Here is a 21,122-nt window from a genome sequence, read left to right on the forward strand (position 1 = left end):
GCTAAAAAATGCCAAAAAAAATAAAATGTCAAATTTTAAGTAATTCTGTTTATTTTTCTAATCGTCTTCGAAATTCGATATGCGGAATGCTTGATCAATTTCGAAATTCGAAAAAATGAATGAGTTATAGCGTTTTAGGACTCGAAAACGACTTTGAATTTTTACACCAAAAAAAAATTGGTTTTTTCGATGTTTATGCGATTTTGAGCTTGTTTTTTGCGAAAAATATGTAGGAGTTGCACTCATCCGAATTTTTTGATAATCCTCAATACTGTATACTCAACTCGAAAAATTTTTCGCATCAAAAATTTAAAATTTTCCTAAGGGGTTAGCCTTCGCTAAAAAATGCCAAAAAAAATAAAATGTCAAATTTTAAGTAATTCTGTTTATTTTTTTAATCGTCTTCGAAATTCGATATGCGGAATGCTTGATCAATTTCGAAATCCAAAAAAATGAAGGAGTTACAGCGTTTTAGGCCTCGAAAACGACTTTGAATTTTTACACCAAAAAAAATTGGTTTTTTCGATGTTTATGCGATTTTGAGCTTGTTTTTTGCGGAAAATATGTAGGAGTTGCACTAATCCGAATTTTTTGCCATAATCCTAAATACTGTATACTCAACTCGAAAAATTTTTTCGCATCAAAAATTTAAAATTTTCGTAATGGGTTAGCCTTCGCTAAAAAATGCCAAAAAAATAAAATGTCTAATTTTAAGTAATTCTGTTTATTTTTCTAATCGTCTTCGAAATTCGATATGCGGAATGCTTGATCAATTTCGAAATTCGAAAAAATGAATGAGTTACAGCGTTTTAGGCCACGAAAACGAGTTTGGATTTTTACACCACAAAAAAATTGGTTTTTTCGATGTTTATGCGATTTTGAGCTTGTTTTTTGCGGAAAATATGTAGGAGTTGCACTAATCCGAATTTTTTGCCATAATTCTCAGTACTGTATACTCAACTCGAAAAAATTTTTCGCATCAAAAATTTTAAATTTTGGTAAGGGGTTAGCCTTCGCTAAAAAATGTCAAAAAAATAAAATGTCAAATTTTAAGTAATTCTGTTTATTTTTCTAATCGTCTTCGAAATTCGATATGCGGAATGCTTGATCAATTTCGAAATTCGAAAAAATGAATGAGTTACAGCGTTTTAGGCCTCGAAAACGACTTTGAATTTTTACACCAAAAAAAAATTGTTTTTTTCGATGTTTATGCGATTTTGAGCTTGTTTTTTTGCGGAAAATATGTAGGAGTTGCACTCATCCGAATTTTTTGCCATAATCCTCAATACTGTATACTCAACTCGAAAAATTTTTTCGCATCAAAAATTTAAAATTTTCGTAAGGGGTTAGCCTTCGCTAAAAAATGCCAAAAAAATAAAATGTCAAATTTTAAGTAATTCTGTTTATTTTTCTAATCGTCTTCGAAATTCGATATGCGGAATGCTTGATCAATTTCGAAATTCGAAAAAATGAATGAGTTACAGCGTTTTAGGACTCGAAAACGACTTTGAATTTTTACACCAAAAAAAAATTGGTTTTTTCGATGTTTATGCGATTTTGAGCTTGTTTTTTGCGGAAAATATGTAGGAGTTGCACTCATCCGAATTTTTTGATAATCCTCAATACTGTATACTCAACTCGAAAAATTTTTCGCATCAAAAATTTAAAATTTTCCTAAGGGGTTAGCCTTCGCTAAAAAATGCCAAAAAAAATAAAATGTCAAATTTTAAGTAATTCTGTTTATTTTTCTAATCGTCTTCGAAATTCGATATGCGGAATGCTTGATCAATTTCGAAATCCAAAAAAATGAAGGAGTTACAGCGTTTTAGGCCTCGAAAACGACTTTGAATTTTTACACCAAAAAAAATTGGTTTTTTCGATGTTTATGCGATTTTGAGCTTGTTTTTTGCGGAAAATATGTAGGAGTTGCACTAATCCGAATTTTTTGCCATAATCCTAAATACTGTATACTCAACTCGAAAAATTTTTTCGCATCAAAAATTTAAAATTTTCGTAAGGGGTTAGCCTTCGCTAAAAAATGCCAAAAAAATAAAATGTCAAATTTTAAGTAATTCTGTTTATTTTTCTAATCGTCTTCGAAATTCGATATGCGGAATGCTTGATCAATTTCGAAATTCGAAAAAATGAATGAGTTACAGCGTTTTAGGCCACGAAAACGACTTTGGATTTTTACACCACAAAAAAAATTGGTTTTTTCGATATTTATGCGATTTTGAGCTTGTTTTTTGCGGAAAATATGTAGGAGTTGCACTAATCCGAATTTTTTGCCATAATTCTCAGTACTGTATACTCAACTCGAAAAATTTTTTCGCATCAAAAATTTTAAATTTTGGTAAGGGGTTAGCCTTCGCTAAAAAATGTCAAAAAAATAAAATGTCAAATTTTAAGTAATTCTGTTTATTTTTCTAATCGTCTTCGAAATTCGATATGCGGAATGCTTGATCAATTTCGAAATTCGAAAAAATGAATGAGTTACAGCGTTTTAGGCCTCGAAAACGACTTTGAATTTTTACACCAAAAAAAAATTGTTTTTTTCGATGTTTATGCGATTTTGAGCTTGTTTTTTGCGGAAAATATGTAGGAGTTGCACTCATCCGAATTTTTTGCCATAATCCTCAATACTGTATACTCAACTCGAAAAATTTTTTCGCATCAAAAATTTAAAATTTTCGTAAGGGGTTAGCCTTCGCTAAAAAATGCCAAAAAAATAAAATGTCAAATTTTAAGTAATTCTGTTTATTTTTCTAATCGTCTTCGAAATTCGATATGCGGAATGCTTGATCAATTTCGAAATTCGAAAAAATGAATGAGTTACAGCGTTTTAGGACTCGAAAACGACTTTGAATTTTTACACCAAAAAAAAATTGGTTTTTTCGATGTTTATGCGATTTTGAGCTTGTTTTTTGCGAAAAATATGTAGGAGTTGCACTCATCCGAATTTTTTGATAATCCTCAATACTGTATACTCAACTCGAAAAATTTTTCGCATCAAAAATTTAAAATTTTCCTAAGGGGTTAGCCTTCGCTAAAAAATGCCAAAAAAAATAAAATGTCAAATTTTAAGTAATTCTGTTTATTTTTCTAATCGTCTTCGAAATTCGATATGCGGAATGCTTGATCAATTTCGAAATCCAAAAAAATGAAGGAGTTACAGCGTTTTAGGCCTCGAAAACGACTTTGAATTTTTACACCAAAAAAAATTGGTTTTTTCGATGTTTATGCGATTTTGAGCTTGTTTTTTGCGGAAAATATGTAGGAGTTGCACTAATCCGAATTTTTTGCCATAATCCTAAATACTGTATACTCAACTCGAAAAATTTTTTCGCATCAAAAATTTAAAATTTTCGTAATGGGTTAGCTTTCGCTAAAAAATGCCAAAAAAATAAAATGTCTAATTTTAAGTAATTCTGTTTATTTTTCTAATCGTCTTCGAAATTCGATATGCGGAATGCTTGATCAATTTCGAAATTCGAAAAAATGAATGAGTTACAGCGTTTTAGGCCACGAAAACGACTTTGGATTTTTACACCACAAAAAAAATTGGTTTTTTCGATGTTTATGCGATTTTGAGCTTGTTTTTTGCGGAAAATATGTAGGAGTTGCACTAATCCGAATTTTTTGCCATAATTCTCAGTACTGTATACTCAACTCGAAAAATTTTTTCGCATCAAAAATTTTAAATTTTGGTAAGGGGTTAGCCTTCGCTAAAAAATGTCAAAAAAATAAAATGTCAAATTTTAAGTAATTCTGTTTATTTTTCTAATCGTCTTCGAAATTCGATATGCGGAATGCTTGATCAATTTCGAAATTCGAAAAAATGAATGAGTTACAGCGTTTTAGGCCTCGAAAACGACTTTAAATTTTTACACCAAAAAAAAATTGTTTTTTTCGATGTTTATGCGATTTTGAGCTTGTTTTTTGCGGAAAATATGTAGGAGTTGCACTCATCCGAATTTTTTGCCATAATCCTCAATACTGTATACTCAACTCGAAAAATTTTTTCGCATCAAAAATTTAAAATTTTCGTAAGGGGTTAGTTAGCCTTCGCTAAAAAATGCCAAAAAAATAAAATGTCAAATTTTAAGTAATTCTGTTTATTTTTCTAATCGTCTTCGAAATTCGATATGCAGAATGCTTGATCAATTTCGAAATTCGAAAAAATGAATGAGTTACAGCGTTTTAGGACTCGAAAACGACTTTGAATTTTTACACCAAAAAAAAATTGGTTTTTTCGATGTTTATGCGATTTTGAGCTTGTTTTTTGCGGAAAATATGTAGGAGTTGCACTCATCCGAATTTTTTGATAATCCTCAATACTGTATACTCAACTCGTAAAATTTTTCGCATCAAAAATTTAAAATTTTCCTAAGGGGTTAGCCTTCGCTAAAAAATGCCAAAAAAAATAAAATGTCAAATTTTAAGTAATTCTGTTTATTTTTCTAATCGTCTTCGAAATTCGATATGCGGAATGCTTGATCAATTTCGAAATCCAAAAAAATGAAGGAGTTACAGCGTTTTAGGCCTCGAAAACGACTTTGAATTTTTACACCAAAAAAAATTGGTTTTTTCGATGTTTATGCGATTTTGAGCTTGTTTTTTGCGGAAAATATGTAGGAGTTGCACTAATCCGAATTTTTTGCCATAATCCTAAATACTGTATACTCAACTCGAAAAATTTTTTCGCATCAAAAATTTAAAATTTTCGTAAGGGGTTAGCCTTCGCTAAAAAATGCCAAAAAAATAAAATGTCAAATTTTAAGTAATTCTGTTTATTTTTCTAATCGTCTTCGAAATTCGATATGCGGAATGCTTGATCAATTTCGAAATTCGAAAAAATGAATGAGTTACAGCGTTTTAGGCCACGAAAACGACTTTGGATTTTTACACCACAAAAAAAATTGGTTTTTTCGATATTTATGCGATTTTGAGCTTGTTTTTTGCGGAAAATATGTAGGAGTTGCACTAATCCGAATTTTTTGCCATAATTCTCAGTACTGTATACTCAACTCGAAAAATTTTTTCGCATCAAAAATTTTAAATTTTGGTAAGGGGTTAGCCTTCGCTAAAAAATGTCAAAAAAATAAAATGTCAAATTTTAAGTAATTCTGTTTATTTTTCTAATCGTCTTCGAAATTCGATATGCGGAATGCTTGATCAATTTCGAAATTCGAAAAAATGAATGAGTTACAGCGTTTTAGGCCTCGAAAACGACTTTGAATTTTTACACCAAAAAAAAATTGTTTTTTTCGATGTTTATGCGATTTTGAGCTTGTTTTTTGCGGAAAATATGTAGGAGTTGCACTCATCCGAATTTTTTGCCATAATCCTCAATACTGTATACTCAACTCGAAAAATTTTTTCGCATCAAAAATTTAAAATTTTCGTAAGGGGTTAGCCTTCGCTAAAAAATGCCAAAAAAATAAAATGTCAAATTTTAAGTAATTCTGTTTATTTTTCTAATCGTCTTCGAAATTCGATATGCAGAATGCTTGATCAATTTCGAAATTCGAAAAAATGAATGAGTTACAGCGTTTTAGGACTCGAAAACGACTTTGAATTTTTACACCAAAAAAAAAAAATTGGTTTTTTCGATGTTTATGCGATTTTGAGCTTGTTTTTTGCGGAAAATATGTAGGAGTTGCACTCATCCGAATTTTTTGATAATCCTCAATACTGTATACTCAACTCGAAAAATTTTTCGCATCAAAAATTTAAAATTTTCCTAAGGGGTTAGCCTTCGCTAAAAAATGCCAAAAAAATAAAATGTCAAATTTTAAGTAATTCTGTTTATTTTTCTAATCGTCTTCGAAATTCGATATGCGGAATGCTTGATCAATTTCGAAATCCAAAAAAATGAAGGAGTTACAGCGTTTTAGGCCTCGAAAACGACTTTGAATTTTTACACCAAAAAAAATTGGTTTTTTCGATGTTTATGCGATTTTGAGCTTGTTTTTTGCGGAAAATATGTAGGAGTTGCACTCATCCGAATTTTTTGCCATAATCCTCAATACTGTATACTCAACTCGAAAAATTTTTCGCATCAAAAATTTAAAATTTTCCTAAGGGGTTAGCCTTCGCTAAAAAATGCCAAAAAAATAAAATGTCAAATTTTAAGTAATTCTGTTTATTTTTCTAATCGTCTTCGAAATTCGATATGCGGAATGCTTGATCAATTTCGAAATTCGAAAAAATGAATGAGTTACAGCGTTTTAGGCCTCGAAAACGACTTTGAATTTTTACACCAAAAAAAATTGGTTTTTTCGATGTTTATGCGATTTTGAGCTTGTTTTTTGCGGAAAATATGTAGGAGTTGCACTAATCCGAATTTTTTGCCATAATCCTAAATACTGTATACTCAACTCGAAAAATTTTTTCGCATCAAAAATTTTAAATTTTGGTAAGGGGTTACCTTCGCTAAAAAATGCCAAAAAAATAAAATGTCAAATTTTAAGTAATTCTGTTTATTTTTCTAATCGTCTTCGAAATTCGATATGCGGAATGCTTGATCAATTTCGAAATTCGAAAAAATGAATGAGTTACAGCGTTTTAGGACTCGAAAACGACTTTGAATTTTTACGCCAAAAAAATTGGTTTTTTCGATGTTTATGCGATTTTGAGCTTGTTTTTAGCCGAAAATATGTAGGAGTTGCACTCATCCGAATTTTTTGCCATAATCCTCAGTACTGTATACTCAACTCGAAAAATTTTTTCGCATCAAAAATTTTAAATTTTCCTAAGGGGTTAGCCTTTGCTAAAAAATGCCAAAAAATAAAATGTCAAATTTTAAGTAATTCTATTTATTTTTCTAATCGTCTTCGAAATTCGATCTGCGGAATGCTTGATCAATTTCGAAATTCGAAAAAATGAAGGAGTTACAGCGTTTTAGGCCTCGAAAACGACTTTGAATTTTTACGCCCAAAAAAAATTTGTTTTTTGATGTTTATGCGATTTTGACCTTGTTTTTTGCAGAAAATATGTAAATTTCGCATCAAAAAATTAAAATGTCAAATTTTAAGTAATTCCGTTTAGTTTTCTAATCGTCTTCGATTATAAATGTTTGAATCTTATGTACCCTCCACCATGGATCGCATTTGTCGAGTTCTTTTTAGGCACACAATTAATAATAATGAATAAGAACTGTTATGCTATTGGAATTATATCAAGTTATACTACGATTCGGACCATAAATGAATTGAATGCTGAACATTATATAAGTCATTGTGTAATAGTTCTGTCCATTCGTATAAGAATTGCGCCTTGTGGGGGCTCAAGAAGTAAAATCGGGAGATCGGTTTATATGGGAGCTGTATCAAGCTAAAGATCGATTCAGACCATATTGTGCACGCATGTTTAAGGTCATGGGAGAAGCCGTTGTACAAAATTTCTGCCAAATCGGATGAGAATTGCGCTTTCTAGAAGCTCAAGTAGTCAAAATCACAGATCGGATAATATGGCAGCTATATCAGGTTATGTACCGATACTTAGCACAGGTATTGGAAGTCATAACAAAACATCTCATGCAAAATTTCAGCCAAATCGGTTGAGAATTGCGCCCTCTAGCAGCTCAAGAAGTCAAGATCCAAGATCGGTTTATATGGCAGCTATACCAGGTTATGAAACGATATGAACCATACTTAGCACAGTCGTTGGAAGTGATACCTAAATTCCACGTGAAAAATTACAACCAAATCGGATCGGAAAGTTGAAAAAGTCGAGACCCCAGATCGGTTTATATGACAGCTATATCAGGATATGATCCGATTTGAGCCATACTAGGCACAATTGTTGGAAGTCATAACAAAAAACCTTATGCCAAATTTTAGCCAAACGGATAAGAGTTGCGCCATCTACTGGCTCAACAAGTCAAGATCCAAGTTCGGTTTATATGGCAGCTATATCAAAACATGGACCGATATGGCCCATTTACAATCTCAACCGACCTACACTGATAAGAAGTATTTGTGCAAAATTTCATGCGGCTTGCTTTACTCCTTCGAAAGTAAACGTGCTTTCGACAGACGGACAGACGCACGGACATTGCTAGATCCACTTAAAATGTCATGACGATCAAGAATTTATACACTTTATGGGGTCTTAGACGAATATTTGGAGGAGTTACAAACAGAATGACGAAATTAGTATACACCCCATCCTATGGTGGAGGATATAAAAATAATTTAAGCAAAAAAAAAAAAACCAGTACCCCATTATTATATTCCAAATGTGTCTATGTTCATTAGAATATCAAGCTTTATTTGAAATAAAAGAAAAACTATACTAAATAATATCGTTTGTGTAGTTTTTTTTTCGATACAGTCCATATGTGATAAAATTTAAATAAAATTTTCTGAAACACAATGTTTGAAACTTTATTAGGGAAAGAATAAAAAAGCTGTCATATATTCCTTTTTAATATATGTATGTATTTTATAGTTATTGTTACGTTTGAAAAGATTTTTTTCTTATTCTTGATATACATTGTGATAAAAGTTATGTTGAATATTTTTACAAACTCAATTGTAAATATTTTTTACAATTTTTTACTAATTAAATGTAAACATAAGTTTTATGAAGTTGAGATATTTAAAAAAATACATCGACTTATGATTTCATTTGATTATGGAGAAAGTGCTGCGTAGTTTAGTTCTCGATCATCTAAGCTAACATTTAAGTAAATACTTTAAAGAATTTATTGTTCTATTTTGGCCTTCTTCAATGAAAAACGTGGTGGATCACAGTTCTCTGCAATGGCAGTGGCGGCATTAATAGCTTCAACTGCATTTATGGCTGGTGTTATGTCACCAACAGTCAGGCTGGTATCTTCACATCGCCTTTTATTAGCTTTAATTTCGATTTCAGTTGTTGATTCATTCAATGCAATTGCGGTGGAAGAAGACATTGACATTGTATTTGTGGTTTCGTCGGCAATAATATCTGTACTATTGCTGCACATGGAAGGTGTTGGTGGTGGTGGTAGTGGTTGTGTTGTTTTGGGGGCCGTTGTTTCCGGAGAGCCGCCACCGCTGATGTGTCTTATGTTTGCTGAAATTTCACGATTTTTGGCATCCACATCCTCCAAACGTTTTTTTAATTCAACAATCTGTACATTAAGTTGAGCCACAGAACTTAAGGCTTGCTGCAAGCGCTTGTTTTGCAAATTTTGTAATTGTTGCATACGTTGCATCTGTCAAAAAATATCGAGAGGGGAAAACAGAAAGACAATTTGCGAAATTAATTTACTAGCAACTAAAGACATCCAAAAGGGGTCAAAGATGACAACAAGTTATAAAGATGTCCACAAAAGGTCAAATGTCAAATATTCTGGTTTCTCTGGTTTGTTTGTTTTGCTGAATCAATTTTGCCTTCCATGGAACAAGTATACTTTATGTTTCAATGCCCAAAGGTAAGACCTGAGTTATAAAAAACGAAAAATTTCCGAACGTACAACCGACTGCCATCGGATTGAGAATTCACGGGTTTTTGTTGTTGTTGTAGTAGCAATGTGTGGTACACTGAGGCGGCAGCCCTTGCCGATGAAGGAATTCATCGGGTACATACAGCCGGCTGCCATGGGATTGATTCACTGGTTAATCTATAAGCTAACATAACCTAAATGGATTGAACACCCCTCCCCTACTTGAGCCCCAAAAAAAAATATAGCTCAGTTAAGGCAATATGGATGCGTGAAAAGAACAATTCTGATATTCACAAAATTCTAAAGTTTATTTTAATTATTTTCTATAATGATATTCGAAAAAGTTTATTTCTTTCAAAATTATTTTATTATTTCTTAAGAAGGATATATGACTGTTGACCTATAAGTCTGCACTACAACTATATCTTTAATTTAATCTTGTTGTGTAGGTATTCATTAAATTGCTTCTTGTGCGGGAAAAAAATATGCGTCCAATTATCATAAGGGATTGTCCAACCCGAAAACCCCACAAAAGCGAACATGTCCCCCAATCAAGACAATAGAAGAGTTAAATGATACGGTTTTGTGAGCAAAGTATAAATCTGAAACGTGGTCAATCAGCATTATTGAGTGGAGAGAAAAAGGCCAGGCCGCTGCGGCTCTTACTTAAGTACTGAGTGCCTATGATGCTCCACATAACTCACCCTGAGTTAATGGCGCCTTTAAAAAACTAATGGTCATCATGTTACCGCGCCTCAGTGTACGTGTTCGTCTTTTTTCGCCGTGGGAGGGGCACATCCCGGAGTGCCTTCTCCGCACGCTTCTGGTCCGTGCCGGAATTGAAAAAGAGCCCCGGATCCTGAATCTGTTCGCCCGCCTCCATCATCGGTCGGTGTCGGTGAGGTGTAACCGGTGCATAGAGTGGGTACATTTCCGATGGCAACCGATTAAACGCACCGGATTGACCCGATGGAACCCTCATTGGCAAGGGCTGCCGCCTCAGTGTACGTGTTCGTCTTTTTTCTTCGTGGGAGGGACATACCCGGAGTGCCTTCTCCGCACGCTTCTGCTCCGTGCCGGGATTGAAAAGAACCCCGGACCCTGGTTCTGTTTGGTTTGGAGCGGGTACATTTCCGATCTTGCTCTGGCCTCACTTCACTACTGGAGTAGTCATACTGGATATGTTGCACGGTGCTGTGCGAACATAGCCAGCAATGGGTCACAAGCGTCGTCGTCGCCTTCTGCGTCCCCCGACCTCTCCCGTACGGCAATATACGCAACGGCAGCATCCCAGGCCAAATATTGTCAGGCCAGTGCCGGGAAATGTATCATTTTTGCAACTAAACTGCAACTGTCTCCGTGGCAAGATCGATGAGATTGTGCATTTCGTGAGTCGGAAGAACATATTGGCCGCAGCGATCCAGGAGACAAAGCTGATCAATACCTGCAGCTTGCACAGTTGTCACGGATACAATGTGCTACGTAAGGATCGCTCAAGGAATGGGGGTGGGGGATTAGCCTTCGTGATACATCATTCCGTGCAATATAGACCCTTCTCGCCTGCGCCTGGCGCTAGTGACCCCTACATGGAGTGCATGGGGATAGCAGTCAGGCCCGATACTGCCGAGATTGAGCTATACAACTTGTACACACCGCCGGTTGATAGCTGTGTCCTAATTAATGGCCAAGCTTACAACCCCGACATAAGTGGGTTACTATCTGGCCATAATCGTCTGGTTCTAGGGGACTTTAATGCACATCACACCTAATGGCATTCTCCCCTAGGTAACGACCAGCGTGACATAGCTTTGGCAGAGCAGATTGAAGGCTTCACGTTTGAACTAGGATTACAAGGACGTGCAGCAGCTCGCCAGACATTTCCATTGCATCCCCTGATCTCCTGAGCGACGTATCCTGGCAAGCCGTCATCCCTTTGGGATCAGACCACCTTCCCATAATTCTCACCATCGACCGACCAACCGACTTCATAACCTCTGAGCGCCGGACGTTTATCAATCAGAAGAAGGCCGATTGGGCTGGTCACCCCCTTCGGATGTGCTAGTTGCCGAGAGAAAATTCCGAGACATCATTAACGCAGCAGCCGCTCGCTTTATACCAGCCGGTCGAATACCCCAAGTGCGGCCCAATTTCCCGGCGCAGGCAGTGGTACTCGCAGACGAGCGTGATGGGATTTGTCGTATGGACCCCACTTACCCAGCATTAGTAAGCTGAATTTGGAAATAAACAGGGTAGTGAACGAACATAAGCGGAATTTGTGGCTGGAACACTTGGAGCAATGTAACTAAGGCACCGGTTTAGTCAAGCTGTGGTCTACTGTTAAGTCACTCTCGAACCCCGGTAGACGGGTTGACAGGACCTCAGTCACTTTTGGCGGAATAACCGTAAATGATCCGAAGAGATGAGCCAGGTTATTCAATCGTCAATTTATTGTGCATCCCGAGAGTGACAGGGCAAGGGGGAGAACCAATTGCCGCATTCGTGGTCTCCGAGCCGATGGATAGCTATCACAATTTATCGCGAAGTTACGAAAGTCATCCGTGGCGCCAAATCATCCAAGGCTTTCGGCCTCGATGGAATCTCTACATTGATGTTGAAGAATCTGGATTTACCTGGAGTTGAGTACCTTGCCACTGTCCTCAACCTGTCCTTTGAAAGGCAGAGTGATCCCGCTACTGAAGCCTGGAAAAGACCCGAGTTGGGGGGAGTCGTACAGACCGATCTCCCTTCTCTAACCAGAAGCAAAGGCGCTTGACACATTACTCCTCCCGAGCCTCGTAGGAAAATTTCCATTCGCCGAGCATCAACATAGATTTCGAAGACTGCATAGCACAACAACAGATTTGCCGTGGATTCAATCAGCCCAGAGCATGTGATAGGACGGTCCTCGTGGCACTGGATCTATCGAAGGCATTCGACACGGTCAGCCATGCCAAACTATTTGAGGACATCGCTAACACGTCCCTCCAGTCAGGCCTGAAACGCTAGGTTGCGAATTATCTATGTGGTCGCCAGTCATTTGTGGAATTTAGGGATAAGAAGTCGAAGCACCGTAGAATGAATGAAACAGGGAGTTCCCCAAGGTGGGGTGATATCTCCAAGTGTCCCAAAATACTTGGGGTCACATTTGACAGCTCCTCGATTAAGTCAAAAGTAGAAACAAGGTCCTCAAGTCACTTGCTGGAAGCAGTTGCAGACAAAGGTGCAGACAAAGAAACCTTGTTGACCACGTACAAAGCAATTGGCCGGTCTGTGTTAAGTTATGCTGCACCAGTATGGTCTCGTCAGTTTTGTGACACGCAGTGGAATAATATTCAGATCTGTCAGAATGCCTCCCACCGAACGGCGACGGGCTGTTTCCTCAATTCTCATGTGGACCACCACCATCAGAAGACAAAGATCCTACCAGTGCGAAGACATAACTACATGCAGTCTAAGCAATACCTTTTGGGCTGTTATCGCAAATCATCATCTTGTGGATAGATTTCCACCGCCCAGAAGCCTTAAGGCAGATCTACATAATCTAGAGCTTAAGGTTCAGCGCTACAAGAGAGAATCTCTAGATCAAGCGGCATATCAAGCAGATCTAGACAACATTCATGCAGCAGGTGCGGTAAATGGCTACCGGGTAAATGTAGTCCTTGGAGAACGACCGCCTCCCATTGCACCTGAAGAAATTGACCTCCCCCGGCAAACCAGAGTGGTTCTGGCTCAATTACGTTCCGATAGATGCAGCCGCCTCAACTCCTACCGAGCAAGGATTGATGCCGACGTGCAATATGTATGTCCCGATTGTAACCAGGGACCGCACGATACACGTCACCTGTTCAACTGCCAGACCCACTCGATTCAGACCCAGATCCCTGTGGACACACCTCATCTTAGTCGCAGAGTTCCAGGGTCTTGACACTCAACAGAATCAAGCAGACGAAAGATAGAACACAACAAACTGCTACAACAACAACACCGTTACCGCGTTGATCGGTCGAAACGAACTTTGATAAGAATCGCTATCTCCAAATGTTATTATGTGGCTACAACAATAATAACTTCCTTCAGCCAACTTCACCAGAAATAGCTGATTAACTCCACACAAATGTAATAAGCAATGGAATCCAAGAAAAATTAATTAATTTTCTTAAACTTGTTGTCATATCTTTGATAACATCTCCAAATAATGTTAAAGAGTTTCATTTTTGTCTAAACTATTACGTTAACAGTTTGCCTCTGTTCCTTATTGGAATGTTGGTGGGCAAATTTGCAATACGTCAATACGTAAACATCAAAAAAAAGGTCTTCAAATTTACCTTTAGTACACCTTTCTTGTATTCGGCTTCAAGTTTTTTGCAGTACATCATTGTAGAATGGGCTTCGGGACATGCACCGGGTGGATGCTGTGGATGCAAGTCACTAAAATATGCTGACGACGATGTCGATGTTGATGATGATGATGATGATGATGACGACGATGATGAAGACATCGATGGTGTTTGTTGATCTGTGATACCACCACTGCTGTTGCTATTGACTGGTGTCTTAAATGATGTTCCATTTAGGCGATCACCAATCAAACCTAAACGGTGAGTAAGAGGTTCCAAAATATATTCATTACTACCATAGACGTAAGGTGTTACGAGCGGCGGAGATGCACCTCCCATACCACTGAATGAAATATTACCCAGACCACTACTGGTGGGCGCCAAACGTCTATTATCGGGACAGCACATTTTTGCGCTATTGCTGCTATTGTCAGCAAATGATTTCTTCAAATGTATTACAATTTTCTCATCAAAATGTTCAATGGCCATTGAGGAAATGTCACGCAACTCTTGCAATACCTCATGTGGTCTCAGCGGTTTGGTGGTTTTGGCAATCAAACGTAGTATGCGGAATATCTCATCCAGAACTTTTCCTGGTATAAAACAGCACAAATTCAAATCCATGTATTTGGTGTAAGTCATAGATAGCATAGAAATGCGAGTCTCAATGGAAGTAAGTATATCAGCATGGCGAGCGAGGCAGTGATTTCTAAACGCCGCAACCAAACATACATACATTCATACAAAATAACCCTGCATCATGTCAAACAAATATGTAGATATATAACAGGTGAATCATCTTACCGTCTTTCCGACTCTCTTCTTGGCAGTAGGGCTTTAATGCGCTTGAAATTAACGGTGTGTTGCTTAATGACTTTGTTAAAGCCACAATTTAGTACTTGCTGGGCTACCTGATCGAATCGTCGACAAACCTTTAAGTAAAACAAATAAATTGAAAAATGTGTTAATACTTTCGGAGATTACAAAACTAGGAAAGGGAATTTTCAAGAAAAATTTCTCTGGCTAGCCACGGAAAATGCCCGTTGCCTGCTCTTTTTTTCATATTTTACACTTTGGGAGCATCATTACAACATACAGTCCACTTACAGCTACACTGATAGAAAAATTACGATACTTTTCCAATGCAAATTTTGCTCATGAACATTCCACTAAGGAACTGGGGCAAACTTCTCACATATCAATGAGTGCTGTCCGATTCAAGTTGTAAGCTCGATGATAAGGGGCCTCCTTTTTTTGGAGAGAAGTTTTACATGGCATAGTTCCTCACAAATGTTGACAGCATTACGAGGGGAAACCATCGCTGAATTTTTTTTCTGATGTTCTCGCCAGGATTTGAACCCAGGCGTCATAGGCGGACATGCTAACCTCTGCACTACGGTGGCCTCCAATACCGCCAGGTATTATTTTGTTTGCGTCATTGGCAAAGATTTTTAATACCATTTGGTATCAATTCAATACCGTGTCATATTTGTATTATTGTCATCGCGCCAGAAGTGTTGTTGAGCTTTCGACTTAAAATATTGAAGCCATTATAAAACATTAAACAAATAAATAAAATGTTTTAAAATATTTTGAATGGTTAAAAAAGCTGTTCAAATACTCGAAGGCGGTGAAAATGGAAATAGCACAAAGTCTAAGGACATTGTACATTTAAAATACAAGGAATTGGGGTTGGTCATGGTGTAACATAATTTTTTTAATTATTAACATAAATAATTAAAAAAGAATTGAATTAAAATTATTTACAATGTTTTTTTTTTATTATGGGGTGGAATAATCTATAACGGTTTGGTACTAAAACCAATAACGATCTGCTGCTAAAACCAACAACAGATTGATATTCAAGCCAATACCAGTTCGGTGCTAAGGCTAGTACCAAACGGTACTAATCATTTTATGTTTCATCCAAACCATCCTGTATTGCTTTTGTACCCTACAGTGTTGCTTTACTATAAATATTGTAAGATACTAAAATGAGCACGTTTGATATCAACTTTTCTCTGGGTGTACTTGCTACCCAACTTGTACATGCCACTCAATGCCCACCCGAATTCTGTTTCCTGTGAGTTCCAAAAGAGTTCCAGAGACATTCTCTTGCACCCCAGATTTCAGAATAAACGGTCAAACATCGCATCCCAGTAGCATGTCTATTTGAGCAGGCTTACTGAAATTTGGATCAGTCAGACCATCCGGCTCGAAGGACCATGTACAAGTTGGGCAACAAGCAGCTGTTAGTGAACTGTACGTTATAGTGATGCTCCCAAAGTGTAAGATATGAAAAAAAGAACAGGTGAAATAAAAGGCATCAGGTCAGCTTCACAGATACAGTTTATTTAGTTTCAGCAAATCCTTACCGCCTTCATGAGTTGACGCTGCACAAGTGAAGTAATGGCGGTGCAAGCAAGGTAAAATGCATAGAATTATGAGAAGGCGAATTGGAAATTTCGTCAATATGGCCGCTCTTTGTTCATTTAAGTAAAAGATTTGGCCCTTTTGCATAGAATGGATGCAAAGTTGTTCAAAATACGTAAATTGACGGGAGAAAAAGTGAAGTTTAAGATACTTAAAACTGTTTTAAAAATTCAATTCAATGTGATTCAACCATAAATGTAATTCATGTTAGGATTAAAATCATTAAGAATAATACAATTGAACTGGCATCAACACAGTATGTGTTAAATTTTTCCAGAATACTCATGTCTAGTATTATTTTGCCACTTTGAATTGCTGCCCGAAAGTCCACCAAAATGCTCTAAAAAGTTTAGGCATATCTCCGTCCTTCTATTTTATAATTACGGAGAGAGACTATGCTAAACCACCCTTCCAAACATGTCCTGTGCTCTGACTTTCTGGATATGTATATTATGTGATTGTCTGAGGGTCTCCTAAATTGCCCAACATCTATTCAAATGACTTGTCTTTTAAGCTGATTAAAGATCAAAAGCTGTCTGTGGTGTACTCAAAGTGCGAAGGAACCAAATTAGAATGGGGCACTGGAGCAAGAGTCATTCGGCGGTGAAGACTTAAACGTCGGGCCTTGTGAGGTCCAGACTGTTTACGACATATAAAGACCATAAAGCCACTGGAAAGTTAGGTGGCGTACTTAAGCATGGGGCATTGTGAGTTCCAGACAGTAACCGGTAAAAAGGGAAATTTTTCCAAACATGGGCACGGCTATCAGACTTTGCTAAGTCCCTTGCCATCAGGGGGTTTTGGGAAATGAATTCCTGATTAGCGATGATCCTACTGCTGAATGGATGAACCTTAAACTGTACGAACTTCTTGTTGGATAGACGATTTCTTCTCAGGGCGAATTTATGAGTCAATTATGGACTGCAATTAAAACTGCAGTTACGTTGCCAGGAGATAAAACCTTGATATAAAAATTAGTATAATGTAATACAATTTTTGTCAAGCGCAGTAAATATCAGTGTTTTTACCTTTCAGCTACCAAGTAAATTGTAAAAAAGTATACAATTCAATGCAGAAATTGATATTTTTACAATAAATTTGCCCGTTGGCAACGCAACTGAGGTTGGGTTTCTAACTATAATCGACTCTTTAATTTCACCATTTTATTTGTTTATTTCTCTTTCGAGTTGAGCTTAATGGGGGACGATGTATTTTGCAATCGAAAACGAAACCAAAATAAATTCTGGCTTTCTACGTTTGACCTGCAAACTGGGCGAGTAATGATGATGTTGGTGGCAGGATGGCCAAGGCCCTATGGTCAAATATATCGCGGAACAGGACGTTTTTTTTTACTGGGGCAAAGAAAGCATAACTGCGGATTTTAACGTCATATCTTCGTGGTCGACAGGAATTATCTTTTTACGAGTTGAGCGGATTTTTCTTCGATGGCGACATAGGGAATGGCATAACGGAAAGGGAACTTTGGACCTTCCCTCAATTTATACAGTTTGGTGCAAGATGGTTGGGGCACCTGCGAAGGAGTGTTTGTTGAGTTGCTTGGAGTATGTTAGTTTAGGTTGAAAAGAGGATACGGGTATTAATCCGCCCATGCCCCTATGGACATGCACCTAAGCCAGTAATAGGCTTGGTGTGCGCTCTAAATACTAAAAAGTAAACTCGAAAGAGAAAAACTATGTTTGGAATTTAGTGCTACTTCGGTGTCTGTTAGGGGCGAAAGCCTAGCAATGACATAGGAAATGCTCCAACGTCTCATTATCTTCCCCACATACCTTACACATGGTATCACTTGTCTGGTTTTGCATAGGTGAGCTGCATAAGCTATACTGACCTCCTTGCTGTTGTTTTTGTTGTAGCCAGATTGCATGTGGAGGTAGCGATCCTTGTTAAACTGCTAAATATGAGTAAGCTCGTTCCGATCCATAGGACCGACCGTTGCGGAAAAGTGATAGCCATTGGTTTTTGTTGCCTTTAAGCAGGAGACGGTGCCGCCCGGCCTCTCACTGAGACACTCCACTCGATACCGCTGATTGTCCGTGACTGTAGTCGTAGCTACTCCGTATACAAAGTATCCCGCCATGCGCAACCTATGGCCGCCCCCGGTAGCTTTCAGCTGAGTTTCTCGTGATAACTACATATGACCTCCACACAGATCGGAGTGTTCACAGGAGTGTTATACCATGCCGCGACCTCCTTCTCTCTTGCATTCAGTTATAGCATCGTCTTCTCACGATTCGTATCTTCCCATAGGATTTTCGTCGTCCTACCGACCGGGCATGCCCTTAACTCGGACTGTGTCGACCCGGAAGACTTTGGGTTAACAAGTTTATTGACGGCAATCCTCTGGCCTTCACTGCCAAATCGGCTGCTCTATCATTCCCTCTTACTCCGCTATGACCTCGCATTCATTATCGGGAGATGCAAGAAGCGTCTCGATCGATGAGTCCCGGTTCACCAAGGGTGGCGGTGAACAAGGTGACTGACGAACTTTCCAGGCTTGGATTGCGGATGGATTCTGCAAGTGCTGCGGCGGTGGAGTGCTGGACCTTTAGGGTACCTGTATTTTTTAAGTATTATTCGTTCTCTTCTCCTTTTTTCTGATGCGTAGTTTTTATTTAAAAAACAGTGCGCACACACTTCTCTTTCTTCAATGAAAGTTGTCCTATTGATAACCATAGGCGAGCAAGATTATCTATGCGCTTACCGATTTATTTATATTATATTTTAGTTACGACCCAGATAGTTAATAGTCTGAATGGAATCCACCGATTTTTAATTTACCGCCATAACCAAATGAAATAAAAAGAACACCAAAGCATTGGTGCATTGATAATTATTGGTGCGCTCGTCATTGGCGTAAAACGAATAATTTTATAACTCAAGAACATCAAAACCCTTACTGAAGTTGGCGTCATTACAAAGAATGTCAGTCATCCATGTAAAAATTCTCCGGCTATGTAAAGGTCCTTTTTTTTGGACAATGAGGTATGTTTGATACCATTTAAACATATATATAAGCATGTAAAAACGCTCAAATTTGGACACCGCTGCACAAAAATAAACTGGTAATACTAAGACCTTTCTCTTATTCCATTGTCACATGCTGAAAATCAAGAAATTACATTCACATGAACCATGGCCTCTCTCCCTCAATCCCATGGCAGCCGGTTGTACGTACCGGATTGACCCGATGGATTCCTTCATCGGCAAGGGTTGCTTCCTCAGTGTACAACACACTGCAACAACAACAACAACAACATGGCCATTCTCCCTCCACGTTGTATGTATTTCGTTGTTAGGATCTACGTGGAAGAAGGAAATTCGCATACATCGGTCACACCTTTAATACATCCACTACGACTTTCCATTTTTGCCATTTAATTTCCTTACCGGTCAACACTTCAAAAATTGAAAATGAAGCAGTCCAGCATACAAAGGTTAATGTGAATTGTTACGAGGATAATAAAATAAAGTCCTCACAACCAACTTACCAGCCTTTTTTTCGAAACTTCATCATAACTTAGATACTCGAATATCTCCAGTAGAATAATGGGAGGTAATTCCAATATGTTCATCCCACAAAACTTTTGTTTTTTCGGTCTTATTTATTTTTCGCCAAAAACACGATTACAAGTTTTGATTTTTGCTGAATTTGATCTAGAATGTTAACGATTTTCAGAAAGAAAGACAAAAGCCAAAGACGCACAAAACAACAACGAACAAGGGAACGAGAGAATGTGTCAAATGACGGACAAATGAGGGTTAAAAAATGTCGCCGCACCGCCCAATGTCCGAACCTATTTTCTGGCGTTTTGGGCTATGTGTCAAAATAGCGTTAAGTATTTAGAAGTCGTTTACACAGGGAGACAGATCGATAAAAATTATGATTATTACGAATTATGTGTGTTGGCATGGCGAAACAATTCAAGGTGGTCTCATTTGTGCAACAACCACAAATCATATGGTGCAATCCGCCATCTTGCCATCAAGCTGATCACGTTTTGCCAACACACGCAAAGAAATTTGTGGTATGGTAAAATTAAAAAGGTGGCCGCACACGAACAGCTGTTAACAGCCCGTCAGATTTGACGGTATTAAAATTTCAGATTTTTATTCGCACTCTCCTTGTTATCTCCTTTCTCGCATATTGCCCGCTCATGTACGCACACTTTCTGCACACGGATACACCCACGCACACTAATTTCTTTGGGCGTATTGGCAAAACTTCCCTGCAAATATTTTCTATCACAAGTCACTAAATCTGCACTCAAGGAAGTGGAAAACCATCTCAGGCAAGACATATTTATTTACAGGTGGTAGCAGTCGCCCAACAACAAAATATTGAGTGTACTATCTATCAAAATCAGTGATGAAGGTGCCATTACACTTCATGTTCTTCTCTTATGACATGTCAAATGTTACTATTGTAAAAGTTGCGTGATACGAATAAAAATAACACATGAAAATCGCTTTTCAAAATATTTATTTTATTATTTATTTTATTATTTTATTTTATTATTACTATTTTTTTTATTAAAGCTCTTTTCCTTCTGACAAAACATAAAGAAATCTGCTGTTTTTGTTGTAAGTTGAACTTCACAACTTTAACAATTTGAAACCATCTAAAATCAGCTTTTGCTTCAACTTTTTGGTTATGTCAAACAAAAATAACATATTATAACATAGTGTGATAGCAAAAATGATGAATCGTATGTAAATTGGCAATTTTGACACACATAATGAAATACCAAAAATACATAAAAAGTGACATGCCATAAGACAAGAACATGTCGTGTGATAGAGCCTTTAGTGCAACTCTGATTTTGTGTTTGTTACTAGTTCCCACCTTTTGTCGTTGTGTGTGTGTATTATGGTTCTTAACCATGGCGAAGCAATTA

At 37.3% G+C, this 21,122-nt stretch overlaps 1 protein-coding gene across 3 annotated transcripts; it reads right to left on the reverse strand.

Moving 5' to 3' along the window:
• Nucleotides 1-8,585: 8,585 nt before the first annotated feature.
• On the reverse strand, nt 8,586-19,950 carry LOC106086637 (F-box only protein 28). 3 transcript variants are annotated; one of them, XM_013251400.2, is made up of 5 exons: nt 19,716-19,950; nt 14,578-14,705; nt 14,133-14,482; nt 13,762-14,027; nt 8,586-9,205 (listed from the first exon to the last, which is right to left on the reverse strand). In XM_013251400.2, exons 1-5 carry the CDS (start codon nt 19,797-19,799, stop codon nt 8,711-8,713), a joined length of 1,323 nt encoding a protein of 440 aa, XP_013106854.2. In that variant the 5' UTR covers nt 19,800-19,950; the 3' UTR covers nt 8,586-8,710. The 3 variants fall into 3 exon arrangements, with proteins under 3 accessions (XP_013106854.2, XP_013106846.2, XP_013106838.2); XM_013251392.2 differs by having other exon boundaries at nt 14,115-14,482; XM_013251384.2 differs by having other exon boundaries at nt 13,762-14,482.
• Between the last annotated feature and the right edge of the window lie 1,172 nt (nt 19,951-21,122).

The sequence above is a fragment of the Stomoxys calcitrans genome, chromosome 1 (assembly GCF_963082655.1).
Source record: "Stomoxys calcitrans chromosome 1, idStoCalc2.1, whole genome shotgun sequence".
Lineage (NCBI taxonomy): Eukaryota > Metazoa > Arthropoda > Insecta > Diptera > Muscidae > Stomoxys > Stomoxys calcitrans.